The 10,970-nt window shown below is 35.3% G+C and overlaps 4 protein-coding genes across 4 annotated transcripts; 1 reads left to right on the top strand and 3 right to left on the bottom strand.

The window, feature by feature from the left end:
• Positions 1 to 2,785: 2,785 nt before the first annotated feature.
• UTP15 (snoRNA-binding rRNA-processing protein) lies at positions 2,786 to 4,282 on the top strand (the record flags this gene model as incomplete). The annotated part of the gene is made up of 1 exon (XM_020218638.1): positions 2,786 to 4,282. One exon carries the CDS (start codon positions 2,786 to 2,788, stop codon positions 4,280 to 4,282), a length of 1,497 nt encoding a protein of 498 aa, XP_020077131.1.
• Positions 4,225 to 5,510, bottom strand: HYPBUDRAFT_152724 (uncharacterized protein). The gene has a single exon (XM_020221157.1). The coding sequence runs from the start codon at positions 5,409 to 5,411 to the stop codon at positions 4,320 to 4,322; it is 1,092 nt and encodes a 363-aa protein (XP_020077130.1). The 5' UTR covers positions 5,412 to 5,510; the 3' UTR covers positions 4,225 to 4,319.
• Positions 5,511 to 5,665: 155 nt separating this feature from the next.
• On the bottom strand, positions 5,666 to 6,835 carry RPL3 (60S ribosomal protein uL3; the record flags this gene model as incomplete). Its single annotated transcript, XM_020218517.1, has 1 exon — positions 5,666 to 6,835. One exon carries the CDS (start codon positions 6,833 to 6,835, stop codon positions 5,666 to 5,668), a length of 1,170 nt encoding a protein of 389 aa, XP_020077129.1.
• A 1,352-nt stretch (positions 6,836 to 8,187) lies between these two features.
• On the bottom strand, positions 8,188 to 9,629 carry HYPBUDRAFT_152722 (uncharacterized protein; the record flags this gene model as incomplete). Its single annotated transcript, XM_020221156.1, has 2 exons — positions 8,188 to 8,926; positions 9,209 to 9,629. 2 exons carry the CDS (start codon positions 9,627 to 9,629, stop codon positions 8,205 to 8,207), a joined length of 1,143 nt encoding a protein of 380 aa, XP_020077128.1. The 3' UTR covers positions 8,188 to 8,204.
• Between the last annotated feature and the right edge of the window lie 1,341 nt (positions 9,630 to 10,970).

Below are 10,970 nucleotides of genomic sequence, written 5' to 3'. Positions count from 1 at the left end.
TTCTTATTAGTTGTTTGTAGCTCGTATTGCTTGTACAGTGGGGCAAAAAGATATCTTTACGTTCTTGCCACCATTAACATGTTTAAGAAGAGAACGCAATACTACATTTAATATGACGACTTCTGGTTGAATGCTCACTTTTGACCCAAGGTTATACTCAGCTCTAGTATAATGCAGTGCTAACCGAAGTAAGTTATATCATTTGGCTTTAAGATTAAATATTCTCACCATTTTAGTTTCAGTTTCTAAAAAAAAAATGGCGTCAGAGTTAATCCGACGATAGGATTTTCCTTACTGCAAGAGTAATTGGAAAAAAATAGAAAGGGCCTCCTCATTATCGTTACTCGTGTTTGCTTTGGGTAGTTCGGAAAAAAAATTTTCCTCTTCAGAACAACACGATTTGCCGAGTTCCCACCCATTAGTTGACCGATGTAGCTCGCGGGGTCTGATTTGCCTTTTGATTTTCAAAGTTGCAACCCTAACAAAACCAAAAGGCACTTGTAAGCTGTTACGTTACGTGATGAAAAATCAGAAGATATTGTTATGGATGATAATAGAGCTCATGATACTAAACCAGATACTGGTAACTGAACTCACTCCGGCTTAGCTAATTTTAATTGCCGAAGATGAAGTAATGGTTAACAACCCGAACAAAGCAGAATTTGCGAGTGGCAAAGCTTTAATTCATCATCTCCATATTTGAGGCTTATTCCCCTGATATATCGGCTTGCTATAGTTCATTTGTAATGAATGGCTAATAACGGTTATGTGCAATATCAGACTTAGTAAACAACTTGAAATGTTTGAAAACTGGCGTAACTGTACTTTGGTTAGAGGTTTGTATTTACTACAATAAAGTACCTGATTTTCATCGTCTCTTTGCTCAAATCATTTGTTCACAAGACGCTACTTTGTCCCAGGCGAATGTTTCCCTGTTTCTATTCTGTTCTTGATAGTTCTTTTGGTAAACTTCTAGTTACGTTTACAGATGTATGGGTTTATGGAAATGACGAGAAGCCCGCGTAGTGTAGAGGAAGACTGGGGAATAGCTCCTAGAGACATTTATCGAGTTAAGGAAGAGCCATGTCCGATTTGCTTTATCTGAGTTGAAGAATAGTTATTGTAATGTTCTTTTGAGGAGAGCAAGATTATATTTCGATTAAAACTGCTTTTTGATTGAAGAACTCTATTGGTTTTCTCGGAGCTTGTCCTTCACAAATAAGCAAGAGAATACCCTTCCATCTATTTTAGTGTCCAATGAAGCACTTCACTTATAGCTCAACACTAAACTGCTTGGTATCTGAGGGCCCCAATCACAATTGCACCAATAGCAGTGTTGATGGTATGTAACACCGGCAACAGCACGTGAGAATATGCCTAATTTCATCATTGCTTCACTGTTGCATTGACTCTAATAATGAAGTTTCATAGTAACATCTTCAACGGGTCATAGACAAGGTGGAAATCAATACCAGAACATAGGCAAGACTGAAAATCTTGAAAAAAAAAAATCTTCGTTTGAATAATACTAGCCATCGATAAAAAAATTGAAACTTGATGCATTTTTTATATTTCAGGAGAGTACTTAAGTTTAACTACATAATTAAATCCAGTAGGTATTTACAAATTTAGGCTAGCTTATTAGAAATAAATAACAGCAAAAACCTTTTTGCAACTATCTGGCTGCGAAATCTCGTTCTTTTTACGAGTATCCTCCTATATGTCTTCTTTACCCCACATAAAAACATAGAGAGAATTTACTTAGTTCAGTCAGTTACAGGCTTTGATAGTTGAAATATGAGGATGGGGACCTAAAAGATTGGGTAAACTAAGAATTTTGCCAGGATAGTTCCTCCCGGCCTCCGGTATTTCTCTGTTTTTTCAACAGCCAGTATAAAGTAAATCGGTATTCTTTCATTTCTTGAAAGTTCCTGTAATTACATTCAAGAGTTGAGAATAGTAATATTAAGTAAGTGTTCGGTTACCTTAAAGCTTGGAGAAAAATTGTTAACTTCGTATGATCAATTTCTTAGAATAAATTATAAACTACGATTTTGCCACAAGCCTTTATCATCTCTTCAGTTTTTGTTAATGCATAATGTTTTTTGGAGTCTTTCAAACAATTGGGAGCCATATCTGGTGGGTCAACTACAAATACAATGAGCACCGACTCACAACTTAAGGATGGTGACACATTTCTCTGGAAAGGCGACTGCAATTCGTGTAACCCATTAATCAAAGTGTTGGAATAAAAGATGGGGTATGACGAATCAAAAGATCAGGGCTTTTGGAGTAACCAGGTTTTTGATTGTAAATTTCAACACGGAAGTAGAGATGATAAATGGTATACGGGAAAATCCAAAGATGAAGAAAAAGGTAGCTCAAACTCGATCAACGAATTTCACATATGTTATGTTGATACGCCATGTCCATGAACCTTGCTTAACGGTATCACTCTGCTATGGCTAAGTTTCTACATGAAAAAGTAACTTAGCGCCATCTATATGTAAAATGGTTGCCACTTGTCTTCTTCAACTTCTAAATACTTAGTAAAAGTTTTCTAATAGGCTATTAACCGATAAAGTTTAATATATCTTTATTAAAGCAGCACTCTATGGCGTATTAGTAGTGTAGACCATATATTTGGTGTACGGGTGTGTAATGTTTTTTTTCTCTTTTTTTTTTTTTTTATCGTCTTCGAGATGAGACTGAAAAATTAGATGAAGAGCTGATTCAATGTCAAGCTGCAAATCACCATCTTACACACATAACATATATATAGACAATGTCATCCACAAGAGGGAAGGTAGTTCAAGTGAGGAACCCCACCTTGCCTAATCAGACAAGCCCGGAACAAAGATACTGGAAAGGATTTGTTAACCCACAACTAATAAAAGAAAATCATCCTATAACTCATATTCATTTTAATCCGGTTGCCCCTCATGATTATGCCGTTACTTCATCTACTAGAATTCAAGTATTCTCATCCAAAACTAGACAAGTCACTAAAACTTTCTCAAGATTTAAAGATACTGTTTACTCGGGTGAATACAGATACGATGGGAAATTACTTGTTGCTACCGATGCTTCAGGTCTAGTATCAATTTTTGATAGTTATCAAAGAAATTTACTAGTAAGTTTACAACCTTCGGGACATCCCACTCATGTGGCAAAATTCCACCTGACCGTTGGTAATCAATTAATCACTGGTTCAGATGACAGAGTTGTTCGTTTATATGATATTTCACAAACTACCAAAGGTCCAATAGTTGAATTCAATGATTCATATCACGGTGATTATATAAGAAGTGCAAATTTTATACCTGGAAATCCAAATTTAATAACCACTGGTTGTTACGACGGGAAAGTCCGTATATTTGATACAAGACAACAATCTATTGTCGCCAAATTTAATCAAGGTAATCCAATTGAAGATGTTTTAGCATTATCTCCAACTACTTTAGTCAGTGCAGGTGGGCCTCAAGTTAAAGTTTGGGATTTATCAAGAGGTTCTCAAATCCATGAATTAAATAACTTCACTAAAACCGTTACATCATTACATGATTCAGGTGAGCGTGGTTTAATGGTTGGTTCATTAGATGGACATGTTAAAATGTTTGACTATACTTCTGCCAATTGGGAAGTTAAATTCGGTTGGAAATTTGGTAGTGGAGGAGTTTTGAGTTGTGCAGTTTCTCCAAATCATAAGCATTTCGTAACTGGTTTAACTACTGGTTTGTTATCAGTTCGTACTAGAAAGACTGAACCAAAAGTTGAACAAGGGGTTAAACAAACTAAAACCAATGCATACAGTAGAATGATGAGAGGTTCTGATTATTTGGGTGAAGAAGAACATCGTATAATTCAAACAGCAACCACTCAAACAAAAAAATTAAAACAATTTGAAAGACACTTGAATGCTTTTAAATGGTCTTCTGCTTTAGATAGTGGATTCGCTCATGGTGTTACAAAAGACATTACTATAACCGTTATGAATGAATTAAAGAAAAGAGGTAAAATTAGAGTGGCATTATATGGAAGAGATGAAATCTCTCTTTTACCAATTTTACAATGGTGTGTTAAGAATTTAGATGATGTCAAGTCTTTCAATATAATTTGTGATTATATTGGTGTCATACTAGAAATGTATGGCTCATTGATTGATCAAAGTGTGGTCTTGGAAGAAATTTTCACTAATTTATCAAGAAAGATTAATACCGAAATCAAAAAATGTAAAGAAGCTAATGAAATTGGTGGTATGTTGGAATTATTGACTGTATAATCTATATATATACATTTAAAATAAATAATATTGTACATTAATAAGAACCTTTGTTCTTCTTTCTTTTCCTTCTTCTTCTCTGTTTTTCCGATGCAATTTCTTTACATTTATCAGAGCAAAACCATTTATTACCACCTTTGGTATATTTCATTGCCTCAACCCTATTGAAAAGTCCAACACATTTATAATGAAACCATTCACCATTAGGACATGCGTCATTGTCGCATGCAATCATACCCCCAAGAGATGGTTGGCGACAGAAGCAGTAAGGTTTGTTATCCTCATCTTCAGCTGTTTCTGCTAGGTAAACCTCACTGTCTTGTTCTTTTGGCTCTATTTTCTTTCTGGTATGTTTGGATGTTGAAGCAACCGGTTTGCTCACTTTGTAAGAGCTCCTTCTTCCCTTAGGTTCCTCCGGTTGAGCAATTTGTTGCTTGGAGTCTAATCTGGGTCTACCTCTTGGTTTAGTCTCTCCTTTCAACTTGTCACTTTCATTAGTTTTTGGTTTTACTATTCTGGGTCTTCCTCTAGATCTATTACTGATTTCAACTCTGGATCTTCCCTTCAGCTTCAATTTCGTTTTATCCTTAGATAATCTTAATACCAATTTAATGCCACTGCTCGTTTCTTGATCAGTTAATTTCTGATTATTTGCATTTACTGAGTCCATCTCATCTTGTTCTTTAAGTGCTTCCTTTTGAGATGTAAGGGGGTTTTTCCTATAGTGTTCAATGAGCTGAGCTCGAAGTTTATCCTGATCTTCTGAATTTGCTGTTAAAACGCCCGAATTTTGGGCTAGATTTCGTAATTCATCAACTTCATCACTTAGTGTTATTTCATGCGTTATCAATTGGTTATGCAAAGCCTTTGCTTCGGCAGTGGCCTCTAAATTGAGGGACTGTATTTTCAGCTTGAGGAACTTGAGCTGGTTTATAATATTCTTCTTATCTACCAATGGATCATGCTGTAGCTGTAATAATAAATCATGTAGCCTTTGTCGATGTCTATCAACTGCAATATTACATGCCTGTATTAGCCAAAGAGACCGTATTATGTCACAAGGTAGATGGTCAACAGTGGAAATGAAAGTATTATGAATCGAAGATGAATGTTGTATGACTGAACTCATAAGATTATTAATAATAAACTTCAATTGGTTAACTTGGGCTTGTTTATAAATGACTTTACTAGATCTTATTTTCACTCAGTATCGACACACCCGTACACCGCTAGCCCAAAAGTTTTTTACAGCTACAATGAAAATTTTTTTTACTAAGATGCCCCTTTATTAAATAATCTAAACTAAATAACTACAGAGCCCCTTATACTTTAAAAATAGATATAGAAAGATAAAATTAAAACCAACTAAAAGTCAGGACTAATTTAGTTTTCTAAGTCTTTCTTTAAAGTACCCATGAAAGCGTGTTTTTCAGCTGGGGTTTGGAATCTACCTTTACCGAATTTAGAGGCGGTATCGATCCATTTCAAGTTAACCTTTTCGGTAGCTCTTCTAGAGGTGTCAACGTATAAGGATTTTCTTAAAGTAACAACTCTCTTTTTGGTACCTGGGATAGAACCTTTAACCATAACGAAATCGTTTTTAACGTTACCGTATCTAACGAAACCACCCATTGGGTTAATAGTTTTCTTGGTTCTGTCAAATTCAGTAGCACCATTAGCTTCATCAGCACCGGAACCAACTCTGTAAACTTTGTGGTTGATAGAGGTTCTGTGGTGGTAACCGTTTTGACCAGCTCTGGCAACGGTCCACATAACATTAGCTGGATGCCAGGCACCAATACAAGCAACCTTTCTTAAACCTCTGTGGGTTTTTCTTGGTAATTTTTTGGTACCCCATCTGTGGGTAACACCTTCGAAACCGTGACCTTTAGTAACAGCAATAACATCAATCATTTCATCTTGTTCGAAAACAGAATCAACAGTGACGGTTTTTTCAAAGTGTTCTTTAGCCCAGTCGACTTTATCAGAGATAGAACCACCATTAACTTGGATTTCAGCTAAGTGAGCTTTCTTTTGAGATAATGGAGTCTTTTTGATTTGAGTGTGAGCTAAAACTCTAACAACGGTAGCGTATTTCTTAATTCTGGCTAATTCACGTTCAATTTGGGCACCATCTTGAGCGTATTTAGCAGAGTATTTGGTGAAAGCCTTCTTTTTAGATTTGTACCAGTTTTTGTAGAATCTTCTCTTGATTTCTTCAGACAAGTGTTCAGCCCAAACGGTAGTTAAAGATCTTAAACCTCTTGGGGTTTCAACGTAACCAACAACACCAACAACAACTAATGGTGGAGTGTCAACAACAGTAGCAGCTTCAACAATTTCACGCTTGTGCATTTTAGAACCTGGACGGTCTAAGTCTCTAACGATGGTGGTCATACCAGCTTTGTAACCTAAGAAAGCAGTTAAAGCAACTGGTTTAGATTTGACATCTTTTGGGAAAGACTTAACTCTACCTCTTTGTTTGGCAGCTCTCTTTCTTGGTAAGAAACCCAAGGAACCGTGACGTGGTGCTTCGTATTTTCTGTGAGACATTTCTTGATTAAAATGTTATTAACAACTAAAGAAAGAAAAGAAGAAGAAGAAGTTTAGATGTGAAAAATTTTTCTTTTAAACTCAAAGGAACCTTTGAGAATTGTGAGAAGACAAAAAATTTTTCAGCGAAGAAGTCGTGCGTGCGACAAACATTGGGAAAATTTTTGGGGAGGCAGGTGTATTCTCTGAATTACTCGCGAGACCACAAAATACACTTGGTGTAAGGGTGCATGGCATTTCGACTTATCTGGTCTTGGTTGCAAACTCTGAAGAATGGGTATATTCGACTGGAACGGTCCGTGTAATCAGCATCGAGCAAGGGATTGATTGGAAAAGCAAGCAGAGTAAACAAAATAATGGGAAAGAACAGGAGTGAACTTTTCTAAGACGCTGTGGGGTTACGAAATGGTAGGTAGGGGTTAGCAGATGGATTGGAGTTGTTGAAAGTACGTTATAATTAGAGCAATGCATTAGTTTACGGTGGAAAGAGGAGTTTTCATTCTCGGATAGACAACGGGAAGGTAGGTAAGGTAGTTCCAGCTGCCCGAGAATTGTTGAAAAAGCGGAATAAATCCTTAGGCAACAAAAAAGGCTTACACGGAGTCGGATAACAAAAGAGCCTGTGGAGAGTTATAGAGAAAGGATCAAATGTTTTGGAGAATATTCGTATCCAGCTTTGTAAAATGAAGATTGAAGCAAAATTCAACGAAATTTAGCAAAAAAATGTATTTTTTGCCAAAAAATTCGTAAGCTTTGTACGTATGAATTGATAATCCCTGAAGAATTTTCAAGAACAATAGTGAAATTGCAACAATCCTTTTTTTTTCCAAAAAAAATCATAGCACTATAACCGTTGCATAATGATGACCGTAATGCTCATTAAGTGATATAGTTTGTAGTTGTTTACAGTAGTTTACAGATGTTTACTCAGTATACGTTATCAGCTAACTTGCGGAATTCCACGACTAGTGCTGAGCCCATAAACTGGTAAATACGAAATGGTTGGGAAAAGGACAGTAATAAGCAAGCCCCTTATTGTATATGCTGTACTTGGAATTAAGCTGCTGGAGTAGTGGAATTAAGCTGCTGCTTGAAGAGATATGCTTTAATAGGAGTAAGGATTCGCAATGGATTTGCAATATTTTTTCGAATGCTGCAAAAATAGCTAAATGTAATTTTGACTACATGAATATCAATGGGAAATCGCCGGAATGTATTTGAAATAAAGGGAGAAACGGGCCAAGATTCAGAACTGAAAGGAAAACTAATTCTAAAATAACAAAACAGAATGGAAGGAAGAAGGTATACGAGAGAAAGAAATANAAAAAAAAAAAAAAAAAAAAAACTAAAGAGTTCAATAAAGCATTTTCTATTTTCTTTTAATATGAATGATTTTTTTCAAAGCCGATTTTGCATCACCATTTTCGTCATTTGAGTTGCTTGTAGAGGTGTTGACTTCTTCATCGGATATTTTTGAATCTTTTATGGAGGAATCATGGGTTAGACTCATTAATTCATTCATGTTAATGGTGTTATTAATGGGAGAGTTATTTTGATTCATAAAGAAATCTTGATTAGATAAGAATTGTTGATTATTGGAAGAAATCTTCAGTTGAGGAGAATTAATATTCATCATTGAATACATCATTGAATTGAATTGAGGGGTTAAGTTAAAGGATAAGTTATTTGATAAAAAATTAGAAGAAGGAGTTAAACCAGTTGAGGAATAAAGATAATTTTCTTTAATTTTTGGAGTTTGAGGTAATTGGGGTAAGATTGATGATTTATTATTTAATTTATCAAGTGGAGATGAATCGTGTTCATTGATTGAGTTTAAATTTGGCGCATAAACATTTGAAGTATTAATTCCGGTGAAATCTGAATTATGTCTTCTTAGTAAGTTTGGCCCAGTTGAAGTATCAGTAGATGTAGATGGCGGGTTTGTTGTAGCTGGTCCCGATAAATTGGTTTCGCTCAGGGATCTTTTAAATAGATCATTTGATAAAACCGCTTTACCAGAATCATCAACGGTTAATTTCAATTGAAATCCGTTATCCTTCTTTTCAGGTTTTGGATCAGTTTTTTGGTCAACTTTTTGATCATTTTTCTCTTTGGAAGCTATTGAAACCGGAGGTAACAAGTTCTTATCAAACTCGTTTGGAATTAGCATCGAAGGATTGAGCATCGGCTGAGAAGAAGACCGGTTAAACTTTGGTGGTGCTGGTGCTGGATGGTGGTTAATTTGATACGGGTGGTGGGGCACCGATTGCAGCGACGGAGGAGTATTATATATATCTGAATGAGTGATATAGGAGATATTATCCAAAGTTTTTGAATTGATATGATGATTGAAAGGAGTGTTGTGATTGGTACTCGAGTAAGGAGTAACCAACTGATCATTTAGCTTATGTTTTTTGGTAGGAGAATCATTTGAAGGAGATATTAATCCAGTTTTTGATTTTGACCGTTTCTTCAGGGGTGAAGAAGATTTCAGCGGAGAACTCAATTTATTAGGAGACACCTTCAAAATTGAAGTATAGTAATCTGGATTTTTCCTTCTAGTGATTAAATTTGAGTTTGATTCTGCGGTAGGAGAACTATTTAAAGGTGACGTATTAACATTAATATTCATCGTTGTAGTAATCCTAGTACTTAACGAATCAGCTTTAGGAGGTCTACCTCTCTTTCTCTTCATTGGAGGTGAAGTATTACTAAAATTAAAAGATGTTGTATTCTTTGAATTCGACGACATCTTTAAATGTTCACTAGATGGGTTTATGATAATGTTTGACATGTGGAACAAGTCAAACAGAGATAAATAAAGAAAAAAGACAAAGTATTATCGGGATAAAAGAGCGTAAATGAATTAATGAAAATTTCTGAAACACCCTAACTATGGAATTTTCAATATTAATATACCGAATATTATCATTAAATAAATAAATAATAAGGCAATAAACAACTTACTATGTAAATAACGTCTCCTTTCACTAGTTGAACATCCAACTTGCAATCTGTAAATACAACATGTAAATGGCTGGGTCCCCCTTCACCCTTCATTTTTCTATTCATGCCATTTAGTACCCTTCACTTGTTGGAAAAGGTACGCGTACAATGGTCTTTACCCAATCGAGTTAAATTACCAGCAGATTAGCCCCCTTTTAACCACAAAAAGTATTCATTTACATGTTCATATGCTTGAACACTACATAACACCCTTACTTAACCTACGTATTCGATGAGGTTTAGTGGGTTGCTATTTCAGATCTACCGGTGCTCTGAAAAAGAAAGAAGCGTATCTTTGTATTTGATTCGAGATTTGATGTACAACCGAAAATTTATTTAAGTTGGAAAAGTGATAAAAGTGCCGTTTCTTTATCTATTTGAGCCATAAAAAAGGGTATTGTAATGCAGGTAAGATATCCTAAGCAAGGGCAAGGTATATGTAGTGGGAGAAGGTGAGGAGTTCATCGATGATCTTCAATTTCCTATTATCTATTATTATTTGGGCTTTTCATAATGACATAACATTGAGTACTTTTTCGTATTGCAAGATACTCATTGTATAGCCACAAGTCTATTGTGAGTTATGTTGGACGTAAGCTACGGAAAAGACACAAGTTGAAAAGGGTGTTATGAGGAGTGCCAACGGTTTGATGTATTAGGTATTAAGTGTTGGATTAGTGAAGTATTACTCAAGTATCAACGAGAATTATCGATGATGTATTGAGAAATCAGTAATTATCAAGTATCAACTATTCAGTATTAATCAACCAGGTAATCAACCAGGTAATCAACCAGGTAATCAACCAGTTAATCAACCAGTTAATCAATCAGGTAATCAATCAGACAATCTATAATCAGACAATCAATAATCAGATAATCAATAATCAGACAATCAATAATCCGATCAATAATCAGGTATTAATTATTAAATCATTTTCATCAAGTATCAGATATCATTGATTCTACATCAGCTTGCTTTTCATACGGACTCCCAGAAGCTGAATCGTACGAATCGTAGTCGTATGAATCGTATAAATCGTATAATTTTGCAGTTTTACTAACGCACTACGTCGGTTTGCGAAAGTCATCGTACTTATATAAACCCAATTGAAACATCTCTTTTCCAATA

The sequence above is a fragment of the Hyphopichia burtonii genome, assembly GCF_001661395.1.
Source record: "Hyphopichia burtonii NRRL Y-1933 unplaced genomic scaffold HYPBUscaffold_3, whole genome shotgun sequence".
In the NCBI taxonomy this organism is placed as follows: domain Eukaryota; kingdom Fungi; phylum Ascomycota; class Pichiomycetes; order Serinales; family Debaryomycetaceae; genus Hyphopichia; species Hyphopichia burtonii.
Note: the sequence above shows the minus strand (reverse complement) of the source record. Positions and strands in the feature narration are given on the sequence as shown.